Below are 14,816 nucleotides of genomic sequence, written 5' to 3' on the forward strand. Positions count from 1 at the left end.
CTCTATGCCCAATGTTGTTGCTTGCCATCTGCTAACATCTGCAGTATTCTCCTTGGTAGTGTTTCCCCCTATGCTGCCTGTCTAGTCACAATATACAACTGTTATATTAACGTGCGTGTGTGCGTGTCCACTTGTGTGTGTGTTTGTGTGTTGTGTGCCAGGTGAAGGAGAGAGAGGACAGACTGAGACATCTCCTACAGGATGTTGCAGCTCTGAACACCACCCAGGAGTCTCTGAGCAGGACCCTCAGCATGAAGGAACAACACACACACCTGGCCCTGGCCCTGCTCCAGGACAAGGTACACACACACACACACACACCTGGCCCTGCTCCAGGACAAGGTACACACACACACACACACACACACCTGGCCCTGCTCCAGGACAAGGTACACACACACACACACACACACCTGGCCCTGCTCCAGGACAAGGTACACACACACACACACACACACCTGGCCCTGCTCCAGGACAAGGTACACACACACATCCTGCACATATGCACAACACTGGTGGGACGTAAACACACACATGACCACAAATGGCATCATCATCATCAGTGTTCCGTCTGCCTGTGAGAATGTTCCAGCACCACAGACCATCTTTCTGTCAAGCGCATGAGGGCGTCTGTTCTGGTTTGAATCCCCTGTATACTTAATCACCTGCTCTCCCTCCTCCCTCCTCTCCAGCCCTCCATATTTCATAAAACACGCCCTCCATTTCTGTTCCGTTGAGAGTGCTGTCAGGTCAGACCCCCATGCTCCACAGAACAGCATTTAGTCCCAGAAACAGGAGGAATTACATTTAGCTCCCTCCTTCCTTCTCTCGTTCTGCCTTCCTCCATTCCTTGAGGTTTCTCTCTAGTTCTTTCTTCTTCTCTTGTTCCCTCCTTTCACCCCACCCCCTCGACCCACTTCTCTCCCCCTGCCTCCCCCCCCCCCATCTCACTATCTCTCTGTGGTTGGCCGTTCCTCTGAGACAGTAGAGTAATGAATGAGGGCATTAGTGAGAAGTGCTCATGATGAATGGAGCAGTCGTGCTGTGTGGACCGACTGTCTCCAGGTGGGTCACAGACCACTTCAACTTCACGTGCACAGAAGTTACGCTATGAAACATCCCAGTACATGTCATGCAAACATGCCCATCCTCTATTTTTTTTATTTTTATATTGGCTCTTAAACAATAAATTAAACTATGTAACGTACAGCAGTCCAATGTTATTTGTATTGGCCTATCGCTTTGTACGACTCGTACAGTATGCACAGGGCCCCACAGGGCAGTGTAAACTAGGTGTGGTATTAACTCTATCTGGTATAAAACAGATTTATATAAAATAAGAATATAAAAGGAGTGGAGCTGAGTGAGGAGGGTGAATCCCGTCAGTGTGGAGTGAGTGAGCCCTCCAGTGACCCCCCTGCACTGTGTATGCCACTGAAGCAAACAGCCCTCCACGTGGATGAGTGTGTATCGCTCAAGGACGTGTCTCTGGGTCTGGACTGGTCCCCAGTTTAGTGCTGACTGGGGTCATGCAGGGTCAGCAGCTCTTAACGTCGCTGTGTCTGCTGGAGTGCGTTTTCCTTCATTTCCACCTCCATAGACAGCACGCATTCCCAACTCTGTCGAGGGTCTATAGTTGTACTCTACTGTAGCTGTATGAAGGGTTGTATTGCCTCCCCGGCTCCAGGTCAGTGAAGACACGGTGGGGGCCGTGAGGGTGGAGGTGGACCAGCTGGAGGTGGAGCAGCTGGAGGTGGACCAGCTGGAGGTGGACCAGCTGGAGGTGGACCAGGTGGAGGTGGACCAGCTGGAGGTGGACCAGGTGGAGGTGGAGCAGCTGGAGGTGGAGCAGGTGAGGGCCAGGCTGGCTGAGGAGACAGGCCTACTGGAGCGGCTCCAGTCCCAGCTCCTACAGAACACCCAGGACCTGGAGCGGCTCCAGTCCCAGCTCCTACAGAACACCCAGGACCTGGAGCGGCTCCAGTCCCAGCTCCTACAGAACACCCAGGACCTGGAGCGTGCCCAGCAGCAGCTGGCCAACACACGTTCTGCCGCCGCCAAAAAGGTACTGACACTCGGACCGCTCAGTAGCAACACTGTGGAGTACGTACCTTCAGCTGTGTGCTGAGGACACACACACACACACTCTGAGCTGACATGTAAACTACCTTAAAATATAAATAATACAACAAAAGATAACTGCATTCATTTAGCAGATGCTTTTCATGAGGTTTTTAACCTGCAACAACCTCTTGCAAATTTGCAATCAAGTGCTCCAACCACTGAGCTACGGACCTGTAAACACGTACAGAAACATGTAAACAAGCATGTAGAGACTTCCAGAAGAGGTCACAACAGACATCACAGCCAGACCACGGTCCCATGGCTAGCAATGACCCAGGGGGGTTTTCATGTGTGGATTTGTTAAGTCAACAGTCCACTCATTAGTCTCTGTCCAGATCAGCTTTCTGCTCCACATCTGGTCCTGCTTCACACACACAACCCTGCCCTCTGATCTCACATCTCACACACACATGCAGTCACACACATGCACAGTCATACACACACACACACACACATGCACGCACACACACAGATTGCTGTAATGCTGCTACTGTCTGTATCCTGTTGAATGTGTGTGTGTGTGTGTGTGTGTGTGTGGGGGGGGGGGGGCAGAGGAATGCTTTAGAACAGTAACAGTTTTTTCTTGCGTAAATGTCCTAACATTAGCACAGCTGAACAAATACTCAGAATACTGGTCTTTCAGCCTTCAGCTGAAATCTCTCTTCTTTGTCTCTCTTTCTCTCTGTGTTCTTAAATGTTTTTATCTTTTTTTCCCTTCTCCCTCTTTCTCTTACCCTTTTCTCTTTTCTCTGTCTCTTTCTGTCTCTCTTTCGGTCTGTCTCTCTCTGTCTCTCTCTCTTTCTGTCTCTCTCTGTCTCTCTCTGTCTCTCTTTCGGTCTGTCTCTCTCTGTCTCTCTCTCTTTCTGTCTCTCTCTCTCTGTCTGTCTCTCTCTGTCTGTCTCTCTGTCTCTCTCTGTCTGTCTCTCCCTGTCTGTCTGTCTCTCTGTCTCTTTCTTTCTCTCTCTCTCTCTCTCTCTCTCTCTCTCTCTCTCTCTCTCTCTCTCTCTCTCTCTCTCTCTCTCTCTCTCTCTCTCTCTCTCTCAGTAACTGTTACACCTAGACAGGGCTTGAGTCACTGTAACCTCCATATTCCAACATCAGTCATTAGAATACTAAGTTAGCACATCTGTCTCTCATCTCCCTCACCCCTCACCTCCCTTCAACCCTGCCTCCCCCCCCGCGCCCCCTGCCCCCCCCTCCCCCTGTCTGTCTCGTCTCTCTTCCCTCTTCCTGTCTGTCTCGTCTCTCCTCCCTCTTCCTGTCTGTCTCGTCTCTCCTCCCTCTTCCTGTCTGTCTCGTCTCTCCTCCCCCTGTCTGTCTCGTCTCTCCTCCCTCTTCCTGTCTGTCTCGTCTCTCCTCCCTCTTCCTGTCTGTCTCGTCTCTCCTCCCTCCCCCTGTCTGTCTCGTCTCTCCTCCCTCCTCCTGTCTGTCTCGTCTCTCCTCCCTCCTCCTGTCTGTCTCGTCTCTCCTCCCTCTTCCTGTCTGTCTCGTCTCTCCTCCCTCTTCCTGTCATTTTCTTCTTCTTTGCCCCTTTTGTCTCCTCCTCTTGATGGTGTCATTTCCTGCCACACAGGGTTTCTCCTTTTGTGGAGAAGAGGAGACGTGACTAAAGCACAGTGGTAGGCAGCTGTGTGTGTGTGTGTGTGTGCGCACTCGCTAAATGTTGATTGAGTTTAAAATACCCTGGATATTGGATCTTACCTTGTATGAACTGAGACACTTCACAACGTGCCTGGGCACACACACGTACACACACACACACGCACAAGTTTCTCCTGAAAGTTTGTGATTGACCCAGTTAGCTTGAGCGCTTGACGAGGATCTCTGGCTCCTCAGGTGTGTGTCAGCACAGACACAGCCTGTCACACGCCACACTGGGGAGAGCGCTCTCTCTCCACTCATCTGTCTGTCACTCTCCCTCTCTGTCTCGCACACACACCATCGTATTGTTCTAGATGAACCGCTAACTGTCACAAAGGGGATCTGAGGGGTGACGGGGCCAGTGGGGGGGTTGTGGTGCCTTTCAGCAGTGGAGCTGGTAGGTGCTGCTCACTGTGAGGACACTGGATCACAGCATGCTGACGCAGCCTTTAGGACACAGCAGGGGGAGGTACAGGCTTCATATGTGCATGAGGCAGAGAGGTGGCTTACTCTTCACAGTGGTTCTCTTCCGAGTGTGTGTGTGTGCACGTTTGTGTGTGTGTGTGTGTGTGCGTGTGTGCGCACCTACGAGTGTGTGTGTGTGTGTGTGTGTGTCACTGCGTCATTCGAGCCAGGGTGCTGATGAGTGGGTTGAAGGTCAAGGAGCCATCTTAACTCCATCCATCGCACAGACAGTTACAAACGAGCTCTCCCTCTGTCCATCACACTCCATACACCTCACCACGGAGGAAGAGGGAGGAAGAGGGAGGGAGGGAGGGGTTAGAGAGAGAGAGATTGGGGATGAAGAGAGGGAGATAGAAAGAGAGGGAGAAGAGAATGGAGAGAAAGACAGACAGACAGACAGACAGACAGACAGAGAGATTCTTCCTGTGTGTGTATATGAGTAGGGTGTGTGTGTGTGTGTGAGCAGGGTGTGTGTGTGTGAGCAGTGTGTGTGTGTGAGCAGTGTGTGTGTGAGAGCCACGTCGCCCTGATTGGAACTAACATCTCATTTAAAGACTCACTCTGCCACACCGCACTGCTGAAGACTGAAGATGTTATTGGAAGGAGAAAACACACACCTGCACACTCACACACACACACACCTGCACACTCACACATGCATATAAAGAGGGTTATTAGGAAAGGTTGTGGTCAAGCTAGCCGAAGACCAGACACACACACACACACAATCAGAAGAGGAAGTGTAAACAAACACTTAACGCTCGTTCATCATTCAACCACGAACGCCTCGTCAGGTGCTGAGCTCGCAGTGCCGTTACCATGACGACACTGCCGAGGTCAGAGGTGGCGCGGCTCGTTCCTTACGGCGCTCATTGTCCAGATCCACAGGAGAGAATCCAAGATGGCGGCACTGCTGAAGGAGCTCTCGGAGTGTAAGAAGAAGCACTCTGACAGTCAAGACGAGGTGAGGGTCACACACACAATACACTCACTCACTCACGGCCTTCTGTATGTTTCTTTTCAACATGTTTTTGAAAAGCTACAATCCCTTGTTGTGTGTGTGTGTGTGTGTGTGTGTGTGTGTGTGTGTGTGTGTGTGTGTGTGCAGCTGCTCAGTGCTCAGGCTCTGATGAAGGGTCTGCAGGAGGACAGGACACTGACAGGATCCAAGATGGAGGAGCAGAACAGAGAGCTTCAGGAGCTCCGACAGCACAGAGACACCCTGAAGACACAGCTGGCTGTCACCAGCGACAAGCACCACGCTGCTCACAACCTGGTGTGTTTCACCACAGATGGACACCAAAATAGGAATGTTTTAAAAAATATATATATTTCTCATCCTTTTTGAAAGAAAAAAAACAAAACAAAAATTCAACCTTTTGAAACTTTCTTTTAACACACAACACAATTTTTTTCAAAAAATGTATTTTCAAAAATGTATTTTTTCATAAAATGAAACGACATTACATGTTGTACGTGCTTGCACAGTTATGTGTGTGCTCCATTAGGTGTAGTTGACATGAAGTCTGGTGTGATGGTGTGTGTCTAGGTGAGCAGTAGAGACCAGATGATTCTGCAGCTCAGGAGCCAACTAAGGACAGCAGAACAGATGCATCAAGGTTCCGCTGAAGAGGTGTGAGAGTGTGTGTGTGTGTGTGTGTGAGAGAGTGTGTGTGTGAGAGTGTGAGTGTGCTTGTTAACAGTGTGATGTCTGCTCTGGTCAGCTGGCTGTGCTGGAGGCAGAGGTGAACCGTCTGAACCTGAAGGTCAAAGGTCAGCAGGAGGAAGCGTGTCATCTCTGGGAGAAAGTCAGAGAGGGGGCGGAGCTACGGAACCAGGAAGAGAAGGAACGACTGGAGCTACAGAAGCAGTTGTGCACCAGCCAGCAACAGGTGGGCTTAAACGCACACACACACATTTACATTCAGTCATTTAGCAGACGCTCTTATCCAGAGCGACTTACAGTAAGTACAGGGACATCCCCCCAGAGGCAAGTAGAGTGAAGTGCCTTGCCCAGGGACACAACTACATGGCCTGGAATCAAACCAGCAACCCTCTGATTACTATCCCGATTCCTTAACCGCTCAGCCACCTGACTCCCACACACATTCTGTACACACACGAGAGCGCACACACTCATACACAAAGTTCTTTTTTTTTATGGACAGAATAACTCAAGGTCATTCTGACCAATAAAATAATTGGGACGTAGCACGCAGTAGCTACGCAGTAGGCATAAAAAAACATTACAAATATTAACAAATATGGGAAAAAATAGCTATATATTTAAATACACGCACACAACCGTAAGAACTCACATAGTCCAGCCTGCTTTCTCTCCAGGTGAAGACCCAGGCTGGAAAGATCGATCACATGACCTCTGACCTGGAGGCAGTTAAGCAGGCTCACAGGACTGACACCGAGCGCTGGACCCAGAGGAACTTCCTGCTCCACAGCCAATTAGAGCAGGTCAGCTGTGAGCTCAGCCAATCCCAAGCCGGGGTCAGGGAGCAGGGATTAGAGGTCAAGAGGCTGAGGGAGAGACTGAGCCAGGCCGAGGCAGGCATGCAGCAGGCCCTGCAGAAGGTGAGTAGGAGTGTGTGTGTTGTGAGCGTGTGTGTGTGTTGTGAGTGTGTGTGTGTGTGTGTGTTGTGAGTGTGTGTGTTGTATGCAGACCACACAAAACCCCAGGGCACATTATAATAAACAACCGTGTTTCGTTTCCGCAGTCACATATTAGTCAGTCAGAGAGTCAGCTAGTCAGCGTGGAAGAGAATCAAGCAGACAGTCAGCTAGTCAGACAGAGAGTCAAGGAGACTGACAGAGTCAGTCAGCCAGTCAGCAGCATTCCTGCTTGTTAATCCCCAGTGCAGGCAGATGAGGAGAGCTCCAGTGAAGCTCCCAGTCTCCTGGCTCCTCTGCTGTCATTACCACAGCCGCCTCCACCTCAGTGCTCATCCCTCTCAGAGCAGGATTAACAGGGATAAACCGGGCCTGAGCCCTAGTCTGGACTTGCCACCCCAGCCCACGGTGAGCGCCGTCTTAGTGTAACTCTGGGATTAGTTTGACTTCACCTCTTGGATTTGAGCAGGGGAATATTGAGCGATCGCTAATCGCTTTCCCTTTCTGGGATTGTCGTCATTGCGGTGTTTAACGAGGACTTGAGGAGGGGGTGTCCGGAACTGCAGGATGTCTACCAGTAGCTGTTACAGCATTTTTTTACAGTATTTGGCAGATGCTTTTTTATCCAAACCAACATACAGAGGGGGATTTGAACCATGTCTGTTGAAGGTGGAGGTGTCTGAGGGTTTGTTGAAGACGCGCGACGCAGAGATCATCCTCCTTCACAAGCAGCTGGCCTCAGTCCAGGAGAACCTGAAGGAGAGCAGCTCCAGAGGGCGGGAGCAGCTGCAGCTGGCAGCCATCTTTAGACAGAAGTACTCTGCATCCCTGGGGAAGCTTCAGCGGCATCAGGGGCAGAGAGACGGTCTGGAGGAGGAGCTGAGGTGCTGTCAGCAACAGGTACTGGACACCTGGAGAGACACACCAGGTACACCTGGAGACACACACCAGGTACACCTGGAGAGACACACCAGGTACACCTGGAGACACACACCAGGTACACCTGGAGAGACACACCAGGTACACCTGGAGAGACACACCAGGTACACCTGGAGAGACACACCAGGTACACCTGGAGAGACACACCAGGTACACCTGGAGAGACACACACCAGGTACACCTGGAGACACACACCAGGTACACCTGGAGATTTTTTTTCTCTTCTCCAAAAAATGTATATAAAAATGTTCTCTCTCCTTCCTGAATGGCAGCTGGGGGAGGCCAAAAGGGAAGTGGGCGGGATTAAGGCCGAGCTAGCCGAGCTGAAGGGACGGTACCAGGAGAAGCTTGGCCAATGGGAGAGCTCCGAGGAGGCTCTGGAGCAGTTGACGGACGAGCTGCAGTCCAATCAGAGTGCTCTAAGGGAGAGCCAGGAGAGAGTGGGCCAGTGTGAGGGTCTGATAGCTGCTCTGCAGCAGCAGCTAGACTCTGGAACGCAGCAGGTCAGCAAACACATACACTTTGCTCAGATCTAAGCTGAGCACCTAGGGATTCTGTGTGTGTGTGTGTGTGTGTGTGTGTGTGTGTGTGTGTGTGTGTGTGTGTGTGTGTGTGTGTGTGTGTGTGTGTCATCTTCCCAAGATGGAGACTATATACAATTTCTGGCAACAAATGAATCATCTTTATTACAGAGAAATTTAATTTGGATGAACTTAACTGCAGCATCCAAGGTCATGCTGGTGGAATGTCATTTTAATCTAATCAAATTTAATATGTGCGTTATAAAAAGAGTTAGCCATATGAAGAATGGCTGTATTTATCCTTTACTACATGGCCTAATGAGTTTGATTGTGGAGTTCATCCAGAGCTGGTTATACAGTGGCTGAGACCAGCAATATCTCTATGTTCTACCAAGACTGGAGGTCAGACCAGCAATATCTCTATGTTCTACCAAGACTGGAGGTCAGACCAGCGATAGCTCTATGTTCTACCAAGACTGGAGGTCAGACCAGCGATAGCTCTATGTTCTACCAGGACTGGAGGTCAGACCAGCGATATCTCTATATTCTACCAAGACTGGAGGTCAGACCAGCGATATCTGTATGTTCTACCAGGACTGGAGGTCAGACCAGCGATATCTCTATGTTTTACCAAGACTGGAGGTCAGACCAGCGTTATCTCAATGTTCTACCAAGACTGGAGGTCAGACCAGCGATAGCTCTATGTTCTACCAAGACTGGAGGTCAGACCAGCGATAGCTCTATGTTCTACCAAGACTGGAGGTCAGACCAGCGATAGCTCTATGTTCTACCAAGACTGGAGGTCAGACCAGCGATAGCTCTATGTTCTACCAAGACTGGAGGTCAGACCAGCGTTATCTCAATGTTCTACCAAGACTGGAGGTCAGACCAGCGTTATCTCAATGTTCTACCAAGACTGGAGGTCAGACCAGCGATATCTCAATGTTCTACCAAGACTGGAGGTCAGACCAGGGTTATCTCAATGTTCTACCAAGACTGGAGGTCAGACCAGCGATAGCTCTATGTTCTACCAAGACTGGAGGTCAGACCAGCGATAGCTCTATGTTCTACCAGGACTGGAGGTCAGACCAGCGATATCTCTATATTCTACCAAGACTGGAGGTCAGACCAGCGATATCTGTATGTTCTACCAGGACTGGAGGTCAGACCAGCGATATCTCTATGTTTTACCAAGACTGGAGGTCAGACCAGCGTTATCTCAATGTTCTACCAAGACTGGAGGTCAGACCAGCGATAGCTCTATGTTCTACCAAGACTGGAGGTCAGACCAGCGATAGCTCTATGTTCTACCAAGACTGGAGGTCAGACCAGCGATAGCTCTATGTTCTACCAAGACTGGAGGTCAGACCAGCGATAGCTCTATGTTCTACCAAGACTGGAGGTCAGACCAGCGATAGCTCTATGTTCTACCAAGACTGGAGGTCAGACCAGCGTTATCTCAATGTTCGACCAAGACTGGAGGTCAGACCAGCGTTATCTCAATGTTCTACCAAGACTGGAGGTCAGACCAGCAATATCTCAATGTTCTACCAAGACTGGAGGTCAGACCAGCGATATCTCTATGTTTTACCAAGACTGGAGGTCAGACCAGCGTTATCTCAATGTTCTACCAAGACTGGAGGTCAGACCAGCGTTATCTCAATGTTCTACCAAGACTGGAGGTCAGACCAGCGATATCTCAATGTTCTACCAAGACTGGAGGTCAGACCAGCGATATCTCTATGTTCTACCAAGACTGGAGGTCAGACTGGTTGGTTGGACGTATATATGGAGGTCCTGCATGTCAAGTCTCTTCCCCTCCTCCTCTCTCTCCTCCCTTTATCCCCTCCTCCCTTTATCCCCTCCTCCCCTCCTCTCCTCCCCTCCTCTCCTCCCCTCCTCCTCTCCTCCCCTCCTCTCCTCTGCTAGGTGGAGCAGTGTGAGGGCTCTCTGAGGTCTTACCAGAAACAGCATTCCTACTCTGATGAGGAGTACTACAGCCTGCAGAAACACATGCAGCTGCTGCAGAGGGTGAGCAAGCTGGACACTCCAGCTCTACCGACCCTAGATACAGAGAAACTGGAACACGGTGGAAACACGTGTGTGTGTGTGTGTGTTACAGCGCTGTACTGAACAGGCGGAACGTCTAGCAGAGAGTCAGCAGAGATTGATCCAGGCGAGGGCAGAAGGTCTTCACCAGACAGAGGAACTAGAGAGACAGTAATGACACACACACACTCACAGACATACACACACACACAAATATACACACTCACAGACATACACACACATCATCACCTATCACTATGTGTCCAGGACCCAGGAGAGGGTGGGGCTAGAGCAGAGTCTGCAGTCTCTTCACCTTGACCTGGCCGCCTCCCACCGCACACACATAGCCAAACACACACACCTGCAACAGGAAATGACACGTCTGCAGCAGGAAGTGAGACGCTTGGGTCTGGAGCTGGACACGGCTCGTAACAGCTGCTCAGAGAAAGAACAGGTGTGATTCTTTAGTCAATGTGTTATATATTTATTATTATTATTATTCATTAATGATATCATTTATTGCTTTATTGCTCTAATTAAAAAACAACATAAAACTCTGATTATAACATAACCATTTGAAGCCTGTTAAGCATGCCATTTGTTTTTCTTCGTCATTGGAAATCCCCTTCCGTCTCTTCTCAATATGGCAACTTAGCAAACGTGCGCAATAGTCTCACACACACACACACACACACACATTCACACAGGCCACGTTCCTTCCTCACCCTCTCCCCTGATTGCCCGACAGAAACAAATTACCCCTTCATTAATTAAAGCGCCAAACGGTACAGATCTTGGCACAATTGACTCCAATTAGGACGCGAGAGGGACACTAAATATTCAAATGAGCGTAGCAGCTGGTGACAGGGCCAGATAACGAACGCTGGCATGGCATTGTGCCAACACAACACTGCCAGTTAGGAACACCGTGTGTGTGTGTGTCTGTTTAGGAGGTGCAGGAGCGCGGTGCTTTGCTCCAGCAGTGTGAGGAGGACCTGAAGGAGACCAGGGCATGTCTGGCGAGGAGGAGCAGGGAGCTGGAGGAGACCAGGTTATGTCTGGAGAGGAGGAGCAGGGAGCTGGAGGAGACCAGAGAGGAGGCTCAGAGGGAGGAGAGAGACAGGAGGAGCACCGACCAGCAGAACCAGAGGCTCAGGTGTCACCTAGAGGAGCTTCACACACTACACACACACTCAGGTACCTGTCTGTTCACCTGTCTGCCTGTCTGTCTGCCTGCCTGCCTGCCTGCCTGCCTGCCTGCCTGCCTGCCTGCCTGCCTGCCTGCCTGCCTGCCTGCCTGCCTGCCTGCCTGCCTGCCTGCCTGCCTGCCTGTCTGTCTGTCTGTCTGCCTGTCTGTCTGTCTGCCTGTTCACCTGCCTGTCTGCCTGTTCATCTGCCTGCCTGTCTGTCTGTCTGTCTTCCTGTCCAATTTTTCTGTCTGTCGGACTAACCCTCTGTCTGTCTGATAGTCTTCACTGCTTGTATTATACTGACAGGATATCCATGTACTATATCTTCCTGTTCCACCTGATGAGGAGTGAAAGGTGTAGCTAACATCCTCGAGCTTTCACAGGCAAGACAGGGAAGCAAGGGAGCAACACACACACACACACACACTGAGGTCTTCTCCCCTGTGCTGCTTGAGGTGTGCTATAATGATCTGGTGTGTGTGTGTGTGTGTGAGCTCTGGGGTGATGTTGTCGGTCTTTGTAGATGTTGTCTGGCTCTGGGATGGCATGGCAGTGTCTCTCTGGGCGCTGGAATGTCTCATCAAGAATTAACGTACACATCTGCAGTCACACCAGGAGAGCACACACACACACTCTCACGCACCCTGCTCCTCCAGGTCCCACAGCTTTAATTAGCACACACACACACACACCTTTTGTCCACAGAGAGATGAATTTGATCTCTTTCAGTGGCAGCCAGTGTTTGCTAGCCTGGCCAGACTGAGCCCTCTTCATTAAAGAGAAACTAACAGAACACAGCCTTTCTTTGTTAAAGAGAGACTAAGGACAACGGCAGACACGTCTCCCGGGCCTCAGCAGCCTTTGCTCCCGCTTCACATCAGCTAACCAAGACCTAATGCTTCCACAGACCATGAGAGATGAAGGATTGCTCTGGTTACTTAGCGATGCTTCTGGTAAAACCAGACAGAGAGGGGAGGGAGGGGGATGGAGGACAGGAGGAGGGAGAGGAGATGGAGGTGGAGGTGGAGATGGAGATAGAAGGGAGAGGTAGAAGGAAAGGGGGTAGGGGGAGAGGAGATGGAAGGGGGAGGTAGAAGGAGAGGGGGTGGGGGGAGAGGAGATGGAAGGGGGAGGGGATAAGATGGCGTGGGTGCCTGGAGAGGTCAAGTGGATGATCGAAGCACCTAGAGAACAGCTGAAGCGCATCAAACAGCAGACTGAAGAGAGGGAGGAGAGAAGGATAGACGGTTACTGAAAGACATTTATGTTTTAAGTGAGGGAAATCATTTCATAAAATATTTCTTTGAGTGACTTATTTTGGAATCAAAATAAGTCCTATAGCTTGACAATAGAAAGACATGCTCCTGTACCAACATATTTACATTTAATCATATAACAAAACATATGTACAATATAATTTCATTATATAATAAAGCATTAATTTAGCAGACACTTTTATCCAAACATTACAGGGAGATTTAAACTTGCCACCCCTTGGTTTGCAGTCAAGTGTTCTAACAGCTTAGCTATACATTACATTACATTTAGCAGACGCTCTTATCTAGAGGGACTTACAGTAAGTACAGGGACATTCCCCCCAAGGCAAGTAGGGTGAAGTGCCTTGCCCAAGGACACAACTTAATTTGGCACGGCGGGGAATCGATCTGGCAACCTTCTGATTACTAGCCCGATTCCCTAACTGCTCAGCCACCTGACTCCTAGCTGAGCTATACCACAGCTCCACCTCCGATACACAACATTTAGTCTCTCCTCCTGTCCATGCAGAGAGGCTGTGATTGGCTGGCTGGGATCTGACTGATGTATCAACTCAGAGAGGACAGGAAGGAAGAGAGGAGGAAAAGAAAGGAAATGGAAACAAAAAGACGTTTTATTAGCGGTAGAAATGACGCACCGGGCAAAAATCAATTACATTTTAATTGATCACTGAATCAATCGATAATAAGATATGGCAGTTGGGGCCAAGATGCACATTCTGACATATCAGATCAGTAGCTTATCAATTATCTATGCTTCTGTCATTCTAACAGAAGCCAATTTCAGAGCTCTCTGGGAGCTGATTGCAGAGCATCAACATCTTATCTAAGGCCCATGGATATCTTCTCATTTTCAAAACCACTCTCCTCGTCATACGTTAATAACACATTTCATATTTTCATTTAATTAAATCGTTTTTTTTATTATTATTATTATTACAGACTACTTCGAAAATAATTAGATTTTTCTTTAACTGTAGTTGCTGTGTTTTACAGTTTTAGCGTGGAGAAGAGAAAAATGCTCAACCATCTGAAAAGATACACAGAACACACAAGCCACAATTCCTTCGTTCTGTACGTTCATCTGTATATTCTTAATAATACAAACCTTGAGGTCGTAGATGCTACAGGGCTCCAGGCCCCTCCCAGGACTCCAGGCCCCTCCCAGGGCTCCAGGCCCCTCCCAGGACTCCAGACCCCTCCCATCACTCCAGGCCCCTCCCAGGACTCCAGACCCCTCCCATGGCTCCAGGCCCCTCCCATGGCTCCAGGCCCCTCCCATCACTCCAGGCCCCTCCCAGGACTCCAGGCCCCTCCCATCACTCCAGGCCCCTCCCAGGACTCCAGGCCCTTCCCAGGACTCCAGACCCCTCCCATCACTCCAGGCCCCTCCCATGGCTCCAGACCCCTCCCATCACTCCAGGCCCCTCCCATGGCTCCAGGCCCCTCCCATCACTCCAGGCCCCTCCCAGGACTCCAGACCCCTCCCATGGCTCCAGGCCCCTCCCAGGACTCCAGACCCCTCCCATGGCTCCAGGCCCCTCCCATCACTCCAGGCCCCTCCCAGGGCTCCAGGCCCCTCCCATCCGCAGGTTTTCTAAGTTGATGGCATCATCAGTGTTTCTCCTCCAACCCAGGAGATGCACAGATCAACCCCTTCGCCAATTCCCCTCTATTACAGCCTATAATCCTATTACGCTCTCATCGATCTCCAAACTCCTGTTCACAGGGGCACAGCCCAAACACTCTCTCTCTCTCTCTCTCTCTCTGTCTCTCTCTCTCTTTCTCTTGCATTCTCTTGTTCTGTGCCTCTCATTTCACATTACACAAAGAGAAACCCAGCCCACTGAAATATGAATTATATATGTATCCTAATAAAATAGAAAGAAGCGTCTGGAAACATGAGAGAAAGGCACTCCTTTACAAGAGTCTATTGATCAGTTTCTATCAGAGCGGGATGTTTGACATAAGATTACCTGGCAGTTTGAACG

The 14,816-nt window shown here is 50.0% G+C and overlaps 1 protein-coding gene across 13 annotated transcripts in view; it reads left to right on the forward strand.

The window, feature by feature from the left end:
- LOC146274680 (uncharacterized) overlaps positions 1-14,816 on the forward strand; it is a 67,631-nt gene that overhangs the window by 33,961 nt on the left and 18,854 nt on the right. For 10 of the 13 annotated variants that reach the window (XR_014766276.1, XR_014766277.1, XR_014766278.1 and 7 more), the window contains 14 exons: positions 162-299; positions 1,688-2,065; positions 5,111-5,194; positions 5,339-5,506; positions 5,780-5,863; positions 5,955-6,122; positions 6,574-6,816; positions 7,099-7,260; positions 7,522-7,752; positions 8,064-8,294; positions 10,242-10,343; positions 10,435-10,532; positions 10,629-10,815; positions 11,312-11,558. Coding sequence is in view for 10 of the 13 variants with exons in the window: in XM_084702774.1 (XP_084558900.1) it covers positions 162-299; positions 1,688-2,065; positions 5,111-5,194; positions 5,339-5,506; positions 5,780-5,863; positions 5,955-6,122; positions 6,574-6,816; positions 7,099-7,260; positions 7,522-7,752; positions 8,064-8,294; positions 10,242-10,343; positions 10,435-10,532; positions 10,629-10,815; positions 11,312-11,558 (2,521 nt within the window). In the remaining 3 variants the exon portion in view is untranslated. The remainder of the gene's footprint in view (positions 1-161; positions 300-1,687; positions 2,066-5,110; positions 5,195-5,338; positions 5,507-5,779; positions 5,864-5,954; positions 6,123-6,573; positions 6,817-7,098; positions 7,261-7,521; positions 7,753-8,063; positions 8,295-10,241; positions 10,344-10,434; positions 10,533-10,628; positions 10,816-11,311; positions 11,559-14,816) is intronic. The other 3 variants (XM_084702777.1, XM_084702781.1, XM_084702780.1) reach the window with 3 other exon arrangements.

The sequence above is a fragment of the Hypomesus nipponensis genome, chromosome 8, assembly GCF_054491055.1.
Source record: "Hypomesus nipponensis isolate SF chromosome 8, ASM5449105v1, whole genome shotgun sequence".
Classification (NCBI taxonomy): domain Eukaryota; kingdom Metazoa; phylum Chordata; class Actinopteri; order Osmeriformes; family Osmeridae; genus Hypomesus; species Hypomesus nipponensis.